The 21490-nt window shown below is 33.2% G+C and overlaps 1 protein-coding gene and 2 long non-coding RNA genes across 3 annotated transcripts; all 3 read left to right on the top strand.

The window, feature by feature from the left end:
- Nucleotides 1-933: 933 nt before the first annotated feature.
- On the top strand, nt 934-6977 carry LOC112324618 (isoprenylcysteine alpha-carbonyl methylesterase ICME). The gene is made up of 11 exons (XM_024588289.2): nt 934-2082; nt 2862-2938; nt 3539-3608; nt 3714-3794; nt 4109-4183; nt 4431-4532; nt 4621-4761; nt 5484-5549; nt 5673-5816; nt 6218-6308; nt 6569-6977. The coding sequence occupies exons 1-11, from the start codon at nt 1712-1714 to the stop codon at nt 6728-6730; spliced, it is 1380 nt and encodes a 459-aa protein (XP_024444057.2). The 5' UTR covers nt 934-1711; the 3' UTR covers nt 6731-6977.
- Nucleotides 6978-11084: 4107 nt separating this feature from the next.
- Nucleotides 11085-12481, top strand: LOC112325798 (uncharacterized). Its single transcript, XR_002979658.2, has 2 exons — nt 11085-11700; nt 11985-12481. It is a non-coding gene; the product is annotated as an uncharacterized LOC112325798 (long non-coding RNA).
- A 4572-nt stretch (nt 12482-17053) lies between these two features.
- LOC112324764 (uncharacterized) lies at nt 17054-18002 on the top strand. The gene is made up of 2 exons (XR_002978782.2): nt 17054-17367; nt 17675-18002. It is a non-coding gene; the product is annotated as an uncharacterized LOC112324764 (long non-coding RNA).
- The last annotated feature ends 3488 nt before the right edge of the window (nt 18003-21490 follow it).

Genomic DNA, 21490 nt, shown 5'->3' on the forward strand with positions numbered 1-21490 from the left:
CAATTGTGTTGGTGGTGTCAATCTCTTTGGATTCTTTTTTGAGAGGACAAAAGCATCTTTGAGAAAGTTGAGGCAGAATAACGCCATTTATTTCTACATCATAAGATGTGCACCGTTAAAATAAAAATAAAACAAAAAAACCTATTGTACATCTATATATTTTTATTGTAACAATTCATAATTATTTCTTGTTTTGTTGTTATTTTCAATCATATATAAAATACTTAGAGTTGTTTTAATGGTTTTATTTTTTAATTTGCTTTTAAATTCATGACTGATTTTTGTTTTGAACACGATGCTTGTAATTTACAAAGCGTCTGAACATTGTATCGATTCTTAGTTTTATGAATGTTTATTTTTTATGTTGTATTATTAAATAAAATATAGTTTTAAAAAATAAAATTATTAAACTCGATTGAATTATGACTCCAGGTTATATATAAGTTTGACAGGTTAACTAAAATTATTAAATTCAATGGAGTCCATGATTCAAGTTATGAGTTTGTTAGGTTAACTCGAGTTAATATTTTTAACTTATTTTTTTTTCATTTTCTTCCTCCAATATTGAATTGATTAAAAATTAAGTTTCATAATTTATTTTGATTTGCTTTTTATAGGATTATCATAATCTAAAACAAATATCCTAATATTGAGTCGGTGTTTGATTTTACGAGTATTTGAGTCGATGTTTGATTTTACGAGCATCTATTTTTATATCATGTAATAAATAAAAATAGTTTTACAAATTTTTATTAAAATAAAGACCATCTCAAATTTGTTTTTTTAAAATTAAATTATGTTTTTATCACTTATCTAAATTGTATTTAGATTTGTCAAGTTGACGGAATGATGTAAAAAAAACTCCCTTGTGATTCTAATTATTAAACAAGTAATTCGATCAAAAGATTTTAAGATTAAGATAAGAAGATTGATTCAACTACTCCGTTAAAGAATTTCTCATGAACTAGACTTATTTTTCACCTTAAAATAATTTAGTCTGACCCGAAGATAGCGTCTGCCAGCCATCTATACTAGTTGAAAATGAAGTTCGCCAGGTCTGCTTAATTACGTGCAGGAATTGCCTTACATGATCTGTTCTCAAGAAAGAAGAGTAAAGTTTGCTTGCAAGAGTGTTCCATGCACGAGTCACTTTCAGTCATGGCGGAAAAAACCCCTTGGCGCATGATTTCTTCTATCTGGCAGGCAACTCATGCACCGATTTATACCGTGTTTCTTCATAATTTTGATCTTGACCGTTGACCAAAGCACATAGGATGCCCATTTTGCATGGATTGATTATATTATATTAGTGAGTTGATCTGTAAAGCAAATCAAAACACGTGAAACGATGGAGTGTTTTTGTAGTTCGAGTTATTGAGTGTGTTTTTTTCTCACACCAAAACAGACGATACCGAGTTTCAATATTATTGAATATGATAATTAAGATAGAATTGCAATTTAAGTAAATTACGTATAAATAAGATTATTATAATGTGATAATTTATTTAGGTTGTGTTTGATTATTGTGTGTGTATATATATATAAATAAAGATATTAAAGAAATAAGATAATTATATGGAAAAAAATCACTCGATGTTCCAAAAGAGAGCAGGCAAGGGGGCCTCTTCCTGGGAAGAGTAACTGCAGATTTGCGGCTAATGGAGTTTTGTCAAGCTCCACAGTCCATTATTCCTTTTTTAAAATTGGAGAAATGACGTCTGCCCATCCATTTTCAGCCATTTCGTTTACCCACTGCTTCAAGCTCAAACGTTGTCTCTCCAACAACAACACACTTCATCACCATCATCCAAATCTAATCGCCACGATGTCGTCATCAGATCCGGCACCAAATCGCAATCGTTCATTCGGAACTGAATCCAAACTGAGCGGCAACGATCAAACGGACGCTAAACCGCTTCTTTCTCTGTATTCCAGTAGTAGCGGTAGTTTTAAACAAATGCCGCGGCGACGAGTTCCCGGTAAGCCGGATATGCGGCGATCTTATAGTCGAGATATCGGTCACGCTGCCGCTGAGACTTACATGATCACTCGCCTCACCATCACTCTTCTCCGATACCTCGGGTAACATTTCGTCTCTTTGAGTATCATTTAGCAGTACTAGCAGTTTTTTTCTTGCTTGCTTATGTATGCATTTATCTATACGTGTATTTGTTACTGTATAGGAATATTTTGCTTGAATTTGTATTTATTTATGTAAATTAGAGTATTCTTATTGAAGGTTAATTCTCCTTGTTTGATGATATAAAAAAGGAAAAGATCCATATTAAAAGGAAAAGGAATTTTTTTTTCCTGATGTTCATTTAAACAGAAATAAAAGAAAAAAAACTAATTTTTTTCTTGCTTGCTTATGTATGCATTTATGGTATGATCATTTTATGGTAATTTGTGTTGAGATCAATTTGGAGAGCTCTATTTGTGTTATTCATGGTGGAGCCATAGTGGCCTGGTTCTCCTGGCTTCTTTTTTTATTTAGCTACTGCTTTGTTTTTAGCTCATGGTGATGTGTGAAAGGGTGGTGATTCCTTTCTAACAACTGCTGTGGATAGCTAGCGTGAGTTTGTTTTGAGCGAGAAACATGAAATCTTGGAAAACTAGGGCATGGGAATCTGATGATTTTCTTGTTTCTATAGCCACCCTTTCTGCCTCCATCTGGTTAACTTGCTTGGACAGATTTTTGTTGTCGCATGTGCTGGATCTTATCTTGGTCATGATTGGTTTGGTTAAAATTGTTAGTATTTCAAGAAGAGGAGATGGGGAATAAAGAAGATTTATTTATTTATTTTATAGTTGCTTAATTTCATTTGCCTTATGTCATGGTTTAATCATTTGTTTTCATTCAGGGTAGGCTACCGGTGGATCACGAGATTAGCAGCACTTGGTTTTTATGCTGCTCTACTTATGCCTGGCTTTCTTCAAGGTGTGCATTTGCGTTACATGAGTATTAGCTAATGATTATAAGCTTGTGGTTGTGAATCAGCCTTTTTTGTTTCAGCATTGAAAATTAATCTCCCTACATGTAATGTAAGCAAATTTATAGAACTGAGAATTCTTCATGGAAAAAGATTCTGTTTTCTTCTGTTTTACTTCAGATGAATTAAACTGGTTCAGTTTCATGAACTTTAAATGGAACCTGCCGAGCTTTTCATATCTAGATCTATTTTCTACTTTTTTTCACTTGGAAACCCGATCATTAAACTACCAATTGTAAATATCTTGGTACGATTGTGTGCATTGATCATACTCTGCACATTGTTATTTGTTTTTTTTTTCCTTTCTTTTCCCTGGTTGATAACTTCAAAGATTAATTTCTTTAGTTCCAGTGCCTCTAACAAGTAACCTTTACATTTCTTTCAATGATATGTCCAACAATGTATCTGACTATAAGTTGGAGATCATGATTAGATGGGCAGGGAAATCTTGAATGTTGTGCTTCTCAAGAAGTTGTGGGAAATTTGTTTTTTTAGATTCTGTGAAGTGATTAGATTGATGAAAAATAACTTGCCTTTGATCTCTGCAGTTGCATATTATTATTTCTTCTCAAGTCAGGTTCGACGGAGTATTGTTTATGGTGATCAACCAAGAAACAGGTATTTGAATCTGTTTTTATTATTTTTTCATAACCTGTAAACTTGTGCATGCCATACATCAGAGACTCAAAGCTATATTTTGCTAATGCATTGGTGATTTTACAGGTTGGATCTCTATTTACCAAAAACATTAGATGGACCAAAGCCAGTTGTGGCATTTGTCACAGGTGGTGCCTGGATTATTGGGTGAGCCATCTTAAGTAGCTGTCTGACTTTCCTTTCGAGTTCATGATGAATTTGCATAGTTTGAATTTCTCCATTTTTCATCTTGGATTTTGTGATGATTTCGCTTTATTCATTTGTAAGCTGCCCAAGGCACAATTTGTTAATACCATGTATGAATCTTTTTTCCATTTGGAGTATTGCTACCTGATACAAAACAGCCTCAAGAATGCAGGACTTAAGACCCAAGAATATGACATGGTCATGAATTTTCTTGCTTGATACGAGGCCATTTATTGTGTCTTAAATTAAATTGCTGTGTGTTCATGCTGATCTAGGTATAAAGCATGGGGATGTCTACTAGGACAACAGCTGGCAGAAAGAGACATCATAGTGGCATGTATTGATTACAGGTATTTGGTTTCAATTTATGCAGAACCATATTGTAGTTCTTGGTTTTTAATCATGTAAATCCATTATCGTGGGAGGGGAGAACACATTTAAATTTTCAAGGGACATATTTACTTATGATAGCTTGAAGAACGTGAGCCTTTTCTATTTTGGCAATATTACTTATCCTGAACTTACATTTTCTTGCTTGCATATTGCCCACTTATTGTCTACCTCCATCAACCATACTTGTTCGACATGCTTTTGCAGAAATTTTCCCCAGGGAACCATTGGTGATATGGTTGCAGATGCATCTCAGGGGATCTCTTTTATTTGTAACAACATCTCTGAATATGGAGGTGACCCTAACAGGTGATAGGATAATTTTTTCTTCGTTCTTCCATGTTGCTTCTTATCTTAAAACTATTTCCCTGATTTCATCTTGCTTATTATTGTGTAGGATCTATCTAATGGGACAATCCGCTGGTGCACACATTTCTGCTTGTGCCCTCTTGGAGCAAGCAATAAGAGAAGCTAAGGGAGAGGAGGGGATCTCCTGGAGTGTCTCCCAGATAAAGGCATATTTTGGTTTATCTGGAGGGTAAGCTTTCATCTGTTACTATTTCATGATTCTTGTGGAAGTTCACTAAAATCAAGGAAAGCATTATTTACCATTTACAAGTGGAATGATTTATTGAGAGTACGAGTCACCAATGTGATTTCTGTTTCTTTCAGAAGATCCCTACTATTTACTGGTTTGTTTTGCTTATATTGAGCGGTTTAGTTAAACAGAGAGAAATATGTGCTTATGATATTACCAAATTGTGGGATCAATGGTTATGTTTAAACACCTTAGCACTATAAACTGTTTTCCTAACTACTTTGGCTGCATATATATTTCAACAATCTCATGATAATGAGTAGAGTCATTACATCTGCCAGTTCCACTAGTTATTAAGCATCTGTGTGTGCTCTGTACATAAATGGCACTCAATCCAGCATAAGGACATCAATCAACGAAATTTCCTTTGCAGTACTTTGTTCTCTGCTATGTTATCACTTTCTTTTCGAATTTTGGTCATCTTGTTTTATAAACTATTGATCAAAATAACTTGGAAAATAAAGTTCGATGTCTTAGAGAAAACACTGTCTGGTTCAGCACACTACAAATTAATCATGAGTCATTGGTATATTCGATGATATATAGAGGATTTTTGGTTTCGACATCTGTAATTTGTTTGTTTCAGCATCTCTTTCTTATCTGCTTGTTTATGGCATTATGGTCTATAATTCATACATGGATTACCTGGAAACACTGAACAGGTACAATTTATGCAAATTAGTCGATCATTTCAACAACCGTGGCCTGTACCGTGCTCTTTTTCTAAGGTACCGTTTGTTTATAAGCTCACTGGATGCTGATCACTATTTACTGATGAATTATGCTAGTATGTAATTATTGCCTAAGGTTATTTTTCCTGAATAAGGTTTTTTTCTGACTTGTGGTTACAGCATGATGGAAGGTGAAGAATCCTTGCAATCTTTTTCTCCTGAACTTAGAATAGAAGACCCAAGCATTGGAAATGCTGTTTCTCTTCTGCCTCCTATTATTCTCTTTCATGGAACAGCAGATTATTCAATACCATCATCTGCCAGGTTAGAATATCTTGTTTTCGGCATCAATGATGTGCTTCCTATTACAAAGATATATAAGTGGATTGTAGTTCAATAGACATCAAGTGCTTCATATTACAAAGATATATAAGTGGATTATAGTTCAATAGACATCAAGTTTGTTATCATTATTCCATTCAATGCCTTTCTTGTATGACGAAAAAAAAAGGGTTATTTAATTTAGAAATAATCAGCCTCCTTAATGTCTCAGATATCCATACAATTTCAATTGAAAATTATGACGAAAACGAAATTAGAGATGAAGTTGCCTCATAATCCATTTGGATTTAGATATTCTAGGGAGAAATTTAACATTAATTTCAATTTCCTGGACAATTCACTACGTTATATTCACATATCTTTTTTTTTTATTCTGTTTGCAGTATAGATTTTGCAGCTGCTCTTCAAAGGTTAGGAGCACAAGCTGAGCTAATTTTATTTGATGGAAAAACCCATACAGACTTGTTTCTTCAAGTAAGTGCTGTTGTTATGATTGGTTTAATGTTCAGCTAAATTGTGCATTTTTTAATCAATCAAATCCTGCTACCACTTCATTAGATGCCACTGATATTCTGTTTCTAATCACCTAGATTAAACTGAATCTCATTAAAATTGGCTTAGCATCATGATGTTTAGGCATATTGACAACTAATAATCTCATTTACTTGGCTGTCAAAACTCGTTTATGACACTGAGAATCCAACTCATCCTAATGATGGGGTCACATCACTCAGGATCCTCTAAGAGGCGGTAAGGATGAAATGTTCAGCCATCTGGTCGCTGTGATACATGCTGGTGATGAGGAAGCTCTAGCCAAGGATGCTACGGCACCTCCGAGAAGGCGACTAGTTCCCGAGGTTCTGCTAAGGATGGCCAGCCATATCAGCCCTTTCTAAGGTTTGAACACCAATAGTTGTTTCTCATATCAGAAAAAGGCCATTTCTGCTGTGCATGCCTTACTATTTGCACATCTATACATAGCCACTGGGTATATTCATTCTTCGGAGGGCCTCTCTGTAGTCATTTATAATCGATGGTTGTTATTTATTATTTGTTTCTTAAAAACAATTTATTTAATCTTGTATGGCCCTTTGCACAAACTTGAATCCTAATTTGATCAGTAGATGCACTATCATTCTGGCACGGGATTAGCATTAGAGTCTTTTGGCTTGCATCGGCGCACCTTGAACCTGAAAACCACATCAACTAGGCGGCCATTTCCGGTGGCCATTTCCTTGGATGCACAAAATATTTCAGGTTTCACTGCCTTACGATATACCATGCAAACGCCACAATCAACCTTGAACACCTTGTTTGGAATCAAATGAGATGCCAAATTGAATTTGATTTGGAAGCAATTAATTGATAACTTATGTTTGAAATAAAATTGAATTAATTATTTTATTTTTAATTTAGATATTGTTCTTGTTATAGAAATCATTTATTTTGTTATAAGGATCTTTATATTAATTTCAAATGGTATAAAATATAAGTATTTTTAAAAAGATAGATATTTTATATTAATTGTTTATTAAATATTTGTTGAAAAATAATTTAAAAATCTTTTTACTGGAATGTTGAGCAAAAAATTCAAACATTTTAAATTGTTTCGCTCACTCGGCTGGGCAAGGTCTGGATTCGCGAGGCAGCATCCAGACACATGATATTTGCTGGAAACCATTATAAATGAACGCATAGCCAGCAAAATCACGAAAGACAAATGAGAATGAAATAGAGGAGGGTTGCTTGGATGTTCTCATGAAAATAATAATTTCTTTTCACCCATGTCGAAGAATCCTGATTAAAAAGGATGATCACCGCGACGTCGTATATGTGTAATAAATATATTACACGTTTGGTGTGTCTTATATATGTTTATGTGAGAATAAGTAAGTATAATTTTAGGTTTATATAAATGGTATTGTTGAGAGTAATTATGGATTTAGTAATCACATCAACAACCTATCTTATAAGGTTATATCACCATAGTGTTGCATGACATGAACTGAGGATGATTGCACGAAGATGCCTTCCGTGTACAAAGAGACAAGCAAGTCGGAGTAAGTATTGACTTGGAGTATAAATGATTCTTTTGTATTGGCTTGGAGTCAACATGCATAGAAACAAGTTCAGTGTATAAGGATCCAACAAGGCAATGTGTATAGAGAGTAACGTCGCCTACAAATCTTCGATGGTAATATTAACGTAGTAATTGTTTTGAGGTCAGAAAGGGACAAGAAAGTTGGAGACTATTGTAACGTAGTAACTTGGAAGGTAAAATTAAAGTAGCTAATGTGTAGTAATTTTCCTATAATCATACATAAAGCCTTTGCAAAATGTGTTAGGACCAATTTTTTTTATGTGATATACGATGGATTAAAGCAAAATAACAATAATTATAATCATATTTTCTCCTCATTGATAGTATGATTTAAGATATGCATATATGTGGTTCATATTTATGTGAACATATGTTAAGAGATGAGTAGTTCATATATATATATATATATATATATATATATATATATGAGAAGAATATACTAGAACACCCAAGAAATTATTGGTTGAGGAAGATCAAAATATATAAAATTAAAAATTTTGAAAGGTATCTTCGATTGATGAAGTCTCTATTGGCAAAGAAAATTCAATTTAAGAAGAAAAATTTAAAATTGAATGTTTAGGACTCCATTGAAAATTTTCAAGGTTTAATTGAATTTATTAAAGGCTTAATTGCAAGAAAATTTGATTTTTGAAGTCAATTTAGACTTTAATTCGAAGAAATTAAAGTCTATGGGTCGAATTGCAATTTTTTAGAGTTAATTTGGTTAGATCAAGGGCTTAATTGCATAAATAACAAAGTTCTAACAATTAAGAACTTGATTTAAGAAATTCAAAACCAAGAACCAAACTGAAAAACACATGTGAATGTAAGGGCTGAAATTGACCTAATTATGGGCTAAATTGAAGAAATTAAAAGTTTTTTTGGTCAATTGAGGGTCGAAATGCACAAATTCAGAACCAAGGATTAAAATGAAAATAACAGTCAACTTTAGGGCTGGCAATTGAGTTTGGTAAGGGTGAAATTGCATGAAATTAAAAGTTTGGAGGCATTTATGGGTATAATTAAAAGCAATTGAAAGAACAGGGGCTTAATTGAAGTTTACCAAATCCTAAATTAAGAACCCTAAATGACTGTTGTTCAGACTTAATGAAGAGAAGGTGAACGACACATCATTCATCAGCTTGAATCTCTATTTTGACAGTTTTGGCGGGTCGAATCGACAACTTCAAACGAATGAATGTGGAGTTACTAACTTTTAAATTGAGCAAAGTTGGATCTAAATGAAAGGTGTGCACCCCCTCTACCAACTTCAGGTGGTTTCAGAAGATGATGATGTCATAATTGCTTCAACAAGACCTTGAAAATGGACAACTCAGTCAACCCTGACAATGCAACCTAATGCAAAAACTGATTTGGTTTTCGTGTGTTCATATATAAAGGCTCCTTATGGGTTCTTATCAAGGGTTTACATCATTTCCCTCAAGATTAAGAGGTCAGAAATGGATTCAAGACCTCCCAAAACCCTAGAAATACCTTCCTCAAATAAAAAAAGGCTGAAAAAGAGGGGAAGAAAAAAAGAAAAAATATAAGAAAGGGAAGAAAAATATCAATAAAAAACATAAGTGTAGAGGTCTAAAAGCCTAAACAAAAGTTTTCTTAAGCTTTGCAAGTTTGTAAGAGGCAACATTTTCCAAAGAAAAGCCAAGAGAGAGTAGTTATTCTAGGTATACATTGTTGATCCAAAAGTAGGTCCTTTGTGGACTGCTTTTGTTGTTTTATTTATTTATTTGGTTTTATATTCATGTTTACAAGCATAGAAAAGAGGTTTGAAATGTTTAACAAATGATGTTGCATTCACCTCTTCGTTGCTATGATTTTATTTAAAGAAGCTATTTTGAAGTGTTTTTTTTAATGTTTTTGATACATGAAAGTTATTATTTAAGTTTGTTTTTCATATACAATATTGTTTTAGTTTTGTTTAACTTAAGCTATGCATGTTAAAACAATGGTGTTTATCCTGGGTTTACTAGGTCTGTTTATGCACCTAATGAGTTCAAAAAATCAATTTTGAATCCATGTTGCATGAACATATATGTTGCTTTAAGTTGAAAGTTTTTTTGATTTGGTACCTCATGCTTGATTTTGATGCTTTGATGTTTTTTTTTTAGTTAGTTTTTTGGTTCAAACATGTTTGTGTATGTTATTTTGAATTCTTGAGATAAAAAGAACATGTTTTAAAAACAAAAAATGCCTGGCTTGGCTAGGAACTTTTTTAGGTTTTTTAGGCAATGTTCTTTGTGTTCTTGAGAAGAAAGTTGTCTTAGCCTATAGGTTCAGACCAATTTCGGTCAATTTCCTTGCATATAACCCTTTCTTATATGATTAACCATTAATCCAGTGTTTATTTGCATCAATAACATGATTTTAACGGTTTTTAATCCTAGAGTTTTGGTTTAGAACCGAAACCTATTTTGATAAAATTGTTATGTTTAAGTGATAATCGAAGTAAATAGATGTCAGATTACCGATCCTTGCATGATTTCCAACATGTATATGCCTTCGTTTTGATCAAATTTGGTTTGTTTTGGATTTCATGTTGCTGGGTTTGTTCGATTTTCTTGACTGTTCTTGGTGTTATTCATTTTTTTTTGTGTTTGATTCATTTTGCTCAAGTTCTTTTGATTTTTTTTTAATGTTCTTGGGTGTTTTATTTTTTTTTTGTTTTTGATTTTTTTTTTGGGTTGTTTTCGGGTCAAACTAGGATTTCTAGCTCGATTTATGGTCAAACCAAAAATCTCGGGTCAACCCAGTCGAGTCAACTTGATCGAGTCAAGTAAAAAAAAATGGGTCAAAGGTTTTAATACCCTATTTGGTTTGCCATAAATTTTGTTAAAGGGTTTTTGGGTTTTAGGGTGTGTTTGGCAAACACCCATTAAGCTATATTTGGTAGTTTTATTAAAAAAGAAATTGAGTTTTTGTCAAACAAAGCCTAAAAAAATAATAAAAAAATATTTTTTTTCTTGCATATGGCTAAAAATCCTAAAGTTATTTAAGCTTTTATTTTTTAAAAATCTAAAATATTTTGACATGTTTTTTTTTAAAATAATATATGGATTTTACAACAAGTTTGTAAAATTTGAAAGGATTTTAGTCTACATTTTAAAAATACCAAAAATTTTTATTTTAATATATGGGATTATGAACTTATACGAAAGATATATTCCTGATATTAAAATTAAAAAAGATTTTTTTTGTTTCTTTTAATATACAAGATTATGAATTTATAAGTAAGACATATTCCTGATATTAAATAAAAAGATAGTTTATTTTTTTATGCTGGCATTAGAACGGTTTTGTTTTTAATCTGATAAAATAAAGACATCCTTACTAAGAAGTACTTTTCTTATACCTTAGACACACAAACTCTTATTCTCTTTTTTTACTGATAAAGAACAATAATTCCTTGTCCTTTTCACCCACATCATTCTCGACGATCCCGATCCGAGAGGATGATCGCCGTAACATTGTACAAGTGCAACAAGACTCATCAAATTGATTAGATCACATCAAATCAATTCCCACATAATTTGTTTTCAAAACAATTATATTAAAAAAGTATTAGTAGCACCTAGATATTTTCGGTGGTGGTGGCTATAAATAAGAGTGCAGAGAAGAGGCAATATCCATTTTAAACACAAAGTAATATTTCCAAGATGAAGGCCTTTCTTATCATATGCATTCTGTTGGCTACCGTTGTCTTCTCTCCCTTTTCCACTACCACTGCCCTAGAATTATCCCATGAAGGTGAACCCACCTTTTCTATCTGCTTTCGTTTCCATTGATCTTTTGATTTAAGATAATCATGCACCTATCTAGTTCATATTTATTTGAATATATGTTCAGATAACAGTTCATATATGAGTGTATGTTTATGTATAACGCTGCATCTATGCCTGCTTTGATTTCCGAGCTGGTCCTCCATATTTTGCTTTCTCCTCTGTTAACAGTATTTTCATCACGGCACCGTATATTTACTGAGTTTGTGATAATTTTCATAGCACGTTAACACGTGTGAGTAAATCTTGCAGGTCCATACAGGACACTTGACGCTTCCATGCAACAAGGTGGCCCGATGAAGCCGCCACGTGGCCCGATTATGCCGCCACGTGGCCCTGTCAAGCCACCACGTGGCCCGGTCAAGCCACCACCTGGCCCGATGAAGCCACCACGTGGCCCGGTCAAGCCACCACCTGGAAAGAAGCCACCTCCCGGGTCACAGTAATGCTTACAAGTGGAATTGTGAAATCCCTTGAGAATGGAACACTACGGATTAGAAGCCAGTAAAGTGTCGACCGACAGCTAGTAGTATCTTTATTAACATGGTAATATGATAGGAGAACATTTTATGTAAGAAAAATAAACTATGAAGTTCTCATAACACATGTCAACAACCATGTATTGGTATGATCATGAGGTTTTAATTTCTGTCGGGTTTTATATTGTATTATCGTACTGATGTTGATGCAAAAATAAATAAAGTGTTTAATTAGCTAGACTATGTTCTAGCTATCTTCTCTGTTGCTCATTCGAGTGTTATACATGCCTCCTTTTTTTCTTTTTAGTTTTAAGAGAGTGTAATTAAGTGGGTGTTTGAGAGTATGGTAGTAGTTGATTTTCAAAGTGGTTTTTGCTCGGAAATACATTAAAATAATATTTTTTTATTTTTTTAAAATTATTTTTGACAACATCATATCAAAATAATTTAAAATAATTTAAAAATATTAATTTAAATAAACTCAGATGATTGCTATCCTAATATGTCAATGTCACCGACGCAAATCTCAACTGTTTGTTGGGATTGTTCCTCAAAGACTATAGGAAAATAATGAAACAAAAAATAGCCTATATTGAACATTCTTGTTAATCCAAGCAGGAAACTTCAGTACGGTTTTGTGTCATCCTCCTCCATGATTATGCTTTTACAATTATGATTATTTTCTTTTCAATTTCCATGAATTGATGCAATCCAAGATTTTGCAGATAATAGGAGGTAAGTACCTTTTTTTTTTTTTATATATCTAATATCTATTAGAATAATAAAATTTGAATTCGTAACTATTTGATTAATAAAATTTTCATATAATGTTTTTAATAAAAAAATTTAAATTATTAAATAAAATTTAATATATAATTTATATTCTCCACTAATACATCCTTTGAATTGATGAAAATAAAAGGCAACCATCCGGCTGCCAGTCCTCCTCAAACAACTTTTCTTTAACCCAAAACTCCTTAATTTGAGAAAGGAAATAAAATAAAAAAAACAAATGATTTATATCTTCGCACTCCATTACCACAATGAATACAAATTGTATTCAGTTTGCGTGCTTTGCATAACATATATATCATCTCAGAAACTCTAGCCTGTGAAGGCAATCTTGTGTTCCAAATTCCATCGGTAAATATAAGAATTCTGATACTGATACTGAGAGCTCTTACCATTTTCAACGGTCTGATGAAATTGCTTCCATACAAATTAATGTTATAAGCTTAAGTAATTTTCACCAGTTTCTAGAACAACTATTGGGTGCTTTATGGCTCCAAAAACTTATGTAGAAATGATGATTATTAAACAATTATCTCAACTCGAAAACTTAAGTTTTTGGGTGAGATCTCAGGATATGATTTATATTATTCTTTAACACACCCTCTCAAGAGAAAGCTCTTTGGGTTGGAAACTTGCACGTGCCCACATTACCTTGTGCTTAATTTTATCAAATAAATTGGGGATGGTGAGATTCGAACTCGTGACCGCTTGGTCATCAAAGCCCAATTCAACTCAAAAGCTAGCTTAAGCTTTAGGTGAGGTCTCAATATATGATTTATATTATTCTTTAACACACTCCCTCAAGTGTCCTTTGGGCTTGAAACTTGCACATGCCCATATTACCTTGTGCTTAATTTTTATCAAATAAATGGGGATGGTGAGATTCGAACTCGTGATCGATTGATCATCAAGGCTCTGATATCATGTCAAAGAACCAATTCAACCCAAAAGCTTAAGCTTTTAGGTGAGACCCCAAGAAATAATTTATATTATTCTCTAACAATCATATCATCTTTAAACTGTTCTTGGATTAGTAGTTTTGGGGCTATCCTCGCGAAACGTTAGAGTTTATAAATAATTTTCACTGGGTCTTGTCTAAGTGAGAATGAAAAGTATAATTTTAGGTTCATATAAATGGTATTGTTGAGAGTAACTATCATCTTTAAGCTTCTTCTATTTTTTCCATTCTATTTTTATGATTCACCCGGGAGATATAATTGGACATTATAATCTTTACCTTATACACATAGAATATATATATTTTTATTAATTAAAAACCTCAAAAAACTGGAGTTAATTTGTTATTATTTTCATCCATACACGTGTAATTAAATAGAATTGCAGCCATACTTTTCGAAGGTGGCTTATATTGAATAATGCAAAGGTGGTTTATTATTAAATCAAAGTATACATATTTCTACAATAATGGTGAAGTAATTTAGTCAAAAAGAAATCTTTACAGATCTTCTTTACAGCTAATAGTATGCCTTGCATGTGTATCCCGTCACCATTATCATCGACTTTTCTGGCATGTTTTTCTGGATTAAACTTTTCTGGCATGTCTTTGCTGACAATCTTCATCACAAATTCGGTGGCATGATTTTGTTGACTTTTTTTGGCCACCAATTTGTATGTAAAATAGTTTTTTAATTAGGCTATCTTCTGAACTTTTTCTTGTTTATTTAGTAATTAAAAAGGTGATTAAGAAAAAATACTTTCTAGTAAAAATAAAATGGTTTGGTTTAATTTTAAAAAAGTGTTTTTTTTTAAATTCTAATTTTGGATGGAATAGTAAATAGTATGCGTTTCAGAAGTTGTAAAAAATTTAAAAATATAATGTTATTTGTTGATTATATTAAATTTGATCTTCAATTTTTTTATTATATATTTTATTTTGAATCTTTTTTTCTTCAATTTCATCTCTTAAAATTTGATTTTTATATCAACTTTGATCCCTATTATTTTGATTGTTATTTTTTTTTCCTCTTACTCTTTTCTTAATTAAAATTTTTAATATGCCAGATTTGGCCTTTGTTCTTTTGATTGCTCTTTGTTTTATTTGAAATAATTATGAAATAAGATTTTTTTTTCAATTTCATCATCCTTTAATTTTTTCATCTATCAAAGTTGATCCTCATTCTTTTAATAAACTTGAAAAAATAAATTCCAACATTAATAAGTTATTTTCCAGCTCATTTTTCATGGCATAGGCAGACACTAGAAAGTGTTTTTCAACTCATTTTTCATAACACTACCAAACATAAAAAAAATCCACTTTCTAAGAATCTTTTTCTATGGAAATCATCTGATGAATTAACACCAAGCTATTTACTACACTTGAAGATTTTCCTATTCAAGATTTTTCTTTCACTTGAAGATATGTCTTTTTCAAGATTATCCATTAGTGGAAACACCTCACCAATTCTAAGATCTTTTCACCTAACTTTTAAAGGTATACAGGAGTGATTTTATTATCATGATTAACTCTCTCAATAAAGTGAATAATACAACTCAAATTTCTAATATTTTTATATCTTACAAGATAATACTTCATAAATTTAAAGATGTTTAAGTATAGTGAAAATAAAATTAAATATTTTTATACTAGAATACAAAGGTTTTAATAGCATTATAATCAACGAATAATTATGAAAATATAGGCGAGATTGCATGTCCATGGAAAGCCAAGACAAAAACGTTGTGAGCCTTAATTAGAGGCGTGATTGTGGTAACCCTTGAAAATCGAACACTTTGGATCAGAAGCAAGCAAAGTTGTGTGCTTGAAAGTATAGACTGCTAGTGCACCCAGTTTCTTGGCCTAGCGGTCCTGGTAGAGAATTTATTATTTCTGCATTTTAGGTTCGAATTTTTGTGTGCATGTCTGTCATCCTTGCGGTGCCTTACCTATTTACTGGGCTTGCAGGGTGTTCAGTAAGTCCGGGAATTAATCGTGGTGCACGTAAGCTGGCCCGAACACCCCAGGTTATCAAAAAAAAAAAAAAAGTATAGACTGCTAGTAGTGTATATCTATATGAAAGTTGTGTTACTATGTTATTTTGAAATGAGAACCATTTACGTCAGAAGAACTATTTATGTTATATGCATTTGAAGTTTTATAATTTCTATCGTTCGAAAGTTCTCTTGTCTGTAATATCCGGCCCATCTGAGATTGATCAGTTATATTGATGAATTATGTTGTGATGTTATGTCAAACTACTTTTGAAAACACTCACACTCACATATATATATATATATATAATCTCACACTCTCCTTCAAGCGAAGAGAAGACAGCCCTTGTTCTCGTCAGAATAGAGAGCAGTTGGTCAGATGATGGCACAAACTTAAGAATAAGATCGGCGGAGGCCACTCATTCTCGCAGCTATTGAAATGGGACTTTGCTGCACAAAATAATTCATTTTGGATGGGCTTGTGAGCTGTTTAAGTATCCACCAATCTGTGTACATGAGAGAAGTGAGACTCAAGCCCCTTTAACTATCAATAATTGATCATTTTGTATATGGACTCGTAAGTTTAGCTGTAGAACCAAGTTGGAGTGCGATAAAAACTTATAGGCTTTTCGTTGGATGACCACTGCTTATCTGGCCAAGAATAACATATTTGAGGTCACCGATTCGATCGAATTTCAGGTTATTAAAGACTTGCATGTTTGTTAATTTGAGAATTTCAAAGGATTAGGTGATACTAAAAAAATAATAATAATAATAACATGCTTGAACCGTCTTTCTCTAGGTTTTGGAGACTCACGTAAAGTCGCATCATGTTTTGTTGGAGGTGATAATAATTCATATCATATACTGATTTATTACTTCTTAAGTATTGTATATTTTTTTACAATTATAATGACTTATTACATTAAATTACAAGTATTATACTAAAAAAATATATATGTGTAATGAGCCATTACATGATTAGGAGTAATCATGCAGGGACCTGATTGCAAAGAGTTTTTCATCATGAGGACTGAGTTGTAATTTTATTAAAAAATACAAGGAAAGAAATTTCAAATAAAGATTACTTCCAGCATATGTGGATAGAATGCACTCTTACTTTTCAAAGTAGTCTTATTCAATAATGCGAAGTATTTGATACGTTCGTTAATTATCTTGGGCTCGTGTGGACTTAATTTCAAGAATATATAGTTCCCTTGGAATGCATGCTGCTAAAAATCATGGTGGCTATAAATAGCTAGGAGCGGTGGAATGGAGGAGAGCATAACCATTTTAGTTAGTCACATATATTTCCAAGATGAACTCGAAGGCCTTTCTTATCGCATGCATTCTCTTAGCTACCATCGTCTTCTCTCCCCCGTCCACTTGCACTGCTCGAGAATTGGCCGAGCGAGGTGAGATTTTATTTCCAACATTAACTTAAGAAAAGCAGTTCATTTTGTGTGTGTAATCTCTGTGTACGCCGGCGTTTTTTCATGCAAACAAACTTTTGTTATAAAACTGATGAGTCAACCTTTACTTTTACTTCCAGCATTAATTAAGTTAAGATAATCATTAATTTCATGTTTTGTATGTATATATTATTTAATTAATCTGTCGTAAGCTATCTTATATATATATATATATATATATAAAGATGATTCTGCTATAATATCAGATTATGTGAACATGAATTTGCTATAACATGCGTGAATCTTGCAGATCCCATCCCCACCTATAAACCAGCAGGTTGCCCAAATCCTTACAAGCGTAATTGTGGGCGCCCTTAAGATTAGAAGCAAGCAAAGTTGAGTGCTGCTTAAAAGTATGGAGAGCTTCTGCTGTCTTTATCAATATGTAAAATGATCAGAACTATTTATGTGAGAATACTAAATAAAGTTCTCCAGTGGATTAGAAGAAGCAAGCAAAGTTGTGAAGTATGGACGGCTCATAGTGTCTTTATCAATATGTAAAATTAATGTTATGTTGATATGGGAACTATTTATGTGAGAAAAATAAATGAAGTTCTTAGTGAGTGAGTTTCATGGTATCTTTTGAGGTTTTAATTTCGGTCATTATGCAGTCCTCTGTTTGAAAATTACATTGAATCACAAAAACAAACACTCTCTAACTCTAATACCATATCAATTTAACTTCAAAGCTGCACAGCCCTTGTTTGAGTGGGGTTTTTTCCTTTAATTTTGTCAAATGACATGGAAAAGAAAGTGATTTCATAATTTATCAAGAATCTCTCTATTATTTTTTATTTTATTTTCCATTAATGCAATACTCAGTTGAACATGTCTCTTCGGGCTGTAATATTAACATGTAATATTTTAATTGTTTTTTTAATTATTAATTTTTATTTCTAATTTTCTCGGTCTTTACCAACCAAAAAATATTATCAATAAATAGTGACTAAAATAGCAACATTATTTTTTATTGAAAAACATCACCATAATTTATCGATGATATTTTTTTTTGTTAGTATTTAATAATTTTCTAACACTGACTAGAGTTTTAAAGGATACCAATCGTCCCACCATAGATGAGTGGTCTTACCATTTCAAACGGTTTGATGAATTGCTTTTGTACTATTAGAGAATAATATAAATTATATCTTGAGACCTCATTTAACATCTTAAACTTTTAGGTTGAATTGGTTTTTTGATATGGTATCAGAGCCTTGATGACCAAGCGGTCACGAGTTCAAATCTCACCACCCTCATTTATTTGAGAAAAATTAAAGATAAGATAATATGAGCTCAAGCCCAAAAGGCTTTCTTTTGAGGGTGTGTGTTAGGGAATAATGAGTTGAATTAGTTCTTTAACACGTACAAATGTTATAAGCTAGAGTAATTATCATCGATGTTAAGAATAACTATTGGGTACTTTATGGCTCCAAAAGCTATTGCATAAATGTAATTACATCATTTTTAAGCAACTTTTGTACTAGTTGTTAGTAGTATATTGGCTCTTGCTCCGCAGCAGATCAATATTAAGAATATAGTTGTTGTAACCCATTTTTGGGTCCCCACAAAATATATATAAAAATATATAGCCAAAGGAGTTTAGAAAAATAATAAGAGGTGGGAGCGCTCAGAAAGAATCAGAAAAAAATTCATTGAGGAGATTCAGAAATACAAGGAGTGAAATTTTACAGTATATATTTGACTGAGGAGAGCCCTGTTGGAAGAGAAAATTTAATTTGAAGAGAAAAGGGCCAAAATTGGATGTTTATGGACTCAATTGGATTTTATTGAAGGTTTATTTGAATTTATAGAGGTTTTGATTGCAAGGAAAATTGAGTTTTAAGTCAATTTAGGCTTTAATTGGAAGAAATTAAAGTTCTGAGGTCAAATTATAATTTTTGAGAGTTGATTTGGTTAAATCAAGGGCTTAATTGCATAAATATTGAAGTTTAAGGGCCAATTAGGGAATTAATTGAAGAAATTCAAAACCAAGGACCACATTGGAAAAGGCGCGCAAGTATAGGGGCTGCAATTAACAAAATCCGGGGGCCAAATTGAAGAAATTGAAAGTTTAATGGTCAAGTAGGGATGAGATTGAACGAAACTGAAAGTCGGAGGACTAAATTGAGAATTGGCAAAGAAATCCCTATTTTTATCAAAAACGGCGCCGTTTTGCATTTAAAAAAAAAAAAAAAAAAGAACCAGTTACTGTTCATTTTCTTCCCCACCAAGCTGCCCGAGTGGCCGACTTCCAGGCGTGTTTTCTGCCTCGTTTGGCCCCCAAATCCGACAAAAAATGCGCCAACATCTCCACCTGAAACCCCTTTATCCCGGAGAATGGTCCGGTCGGGTCGAAAAATTTAGAAACGGCTCCGTTGAGTGGCTCTAAGTGGCCACCTCGGGCAGTTCACAGCCTTGAGCTGCCAAATTTGGCAGCTCGAGGTGCACACTTTGAACCAACGGTTTGGATTCCTCGAGTCGAATCAAGGGCTGAGAATTTTTCCCCATTGAAGACAAGATTACCCTCTTTCCAGCCCTAGGAGAAATTTTCATGCTGAAACGGTTGGCAGGAGGGAGCTCAAAATTGGGATAAAATCAGCTTTTCCTGCTCGGTTTTCCTGCAACCAGCCTTCTCTTTCTTTTTTTTCTCTCCGCCGTGGCTTCCAGCCGCCACCACTGATCTCTCCACTGTCCTTACCACAAAACACCACATCCCATCCATCACCCAGCAGCCTCACCACAGGCCACAGTACCCCTCTTTTCCTCCCTCTCCTCTCTACAAAAATCTCCTCCTCTGCCATCGTGATTCAGACAGCCTCCACACCGACAGCAGAGGTAGCAACCATCTTGCCCAAAAGCTCTCTTCCACTCCTACCAGCAGCAACCGGAGTAACAGCTCCTTCCTCAGTCACACCAACAGATCCAGCCGAGAGCTTTCCTTCTCCTCTGCAGGAATCTGCTCCTGCTTCTTTCAGCCGGGACTAGTGCACGCCTGTCGCCACCCAGCGCCACCGTGAGCCATAGCCGGAGACAGCAGCCACGATCACTCATTCCAGGTACCTCTCCTCTCCCTTTTTTCTGTCCCCTCTTCCCTGTTGTTTTCCTCGGCATGCAGAACGTGAATTCACGTTCTGCAGCAATGGAAATATAATTAGCTGGTTACTGTGCGCTGCACAGTAACCAGCTAATTATAAGCACCTGGTTAATATGCGCGGTTACTGTACAGGTCATTATATATTATGTATATTATATTGTGTTTTGTTTATTTATATATAGATATATATATATAAAAAAATTTAATTAATTTCTTCGAAAAATTATTTCAAAAAATATGTGATTTTATGTAATTTTTATTACTGTATTTTGATCAATATCGGTTTGTATTTTTATACTGTAAAGATACAAATCCGGTATTAAAATACCCGGTTTTCGTCAAGACATAAAAAAAAAATGTTTTGTTTTCATGCATACGGCCTAGTCTCTCCAACATATATATATAAATATTATAACATCATATTTTTCACACAACAAAGAAAATTTCAAAACAATATATGTATTAGCATGCATTTTGGCTTTAATAACCAGTTTATTCAAGCCATGAGAACTAGGCCAATATTTCAAAAATTCTAAAAAAATATTTTTGTCCTCTTTTAGTATATGGGATTACGAATTTATATGTAAAACGTATTCCTGATGTTAAAAATATGATTTTACATAGACGTTAGAACGGTTAGGTTTTACCCGATAAGATAAGAACCTCCTTATTGAGGAGGACTTTTCTTGAACCATAGACGGACCAACAACTAGGAAACATAACGAGAACTTGAATTTTATCAGACAAATAAACAATGCAGCTTACCTTAGGTAGGGCATATTTGGGGTGCTAATACCTTCCCTTTACGCAACCAGTCCCCGTACCCAATCTCTGAGACCAGTTAGGGTTCCTAGTGACCAAAATACTAGGTGGCGACTCCCATTCCATTTTCTTCCAACAAAAGACAATATTTTCTTGTCTCCCCACATTTGCCAGATAAATATCATACACACTTCCTAGTTTTAAAAGTGG

The sequence above is a fragment of the Populus trichocarpa genome, chromosome 17, assembly GCF_000002775.5.
Source record: "Populus trichocarpa isolate Nisqually-1 chromosome 17, P.trichocarpa_v4.1, whole genome shotgun sequence".
NCBI classification, from domain to species: domain Eukaryota; kingdom Viridiplantae; phylum Streptophyta; class Magnoliopsida; order Malpighiales; family Salicaceae; genus Populus; species Populus trichocarpa.

Bases quoted from the DNA above. Each gene is read 5' to 3' on its own strand.
- LOC112324618 (XM_024588289.2), top strand. From the start codon at position 1,712: ATGACGTCTGCCCATCCATTTTCAGCCATTTCGTTTACCCACTGCTTC. The intron at 2,939-3,538 runs GTGTGCATTTGC...TGATCTCTGCAG, and splicing joins TATGCCTGGCTTTCTTCAAG to TTGCATATTATTATTTCTTC. The intron at 5,817-6,217 runs GTTAGAATATCT...TTCTGTTTGCAG, and splicing joins TCAATACCATCATCTGCCAG to TATAGATTTTGCAGCTGCTC.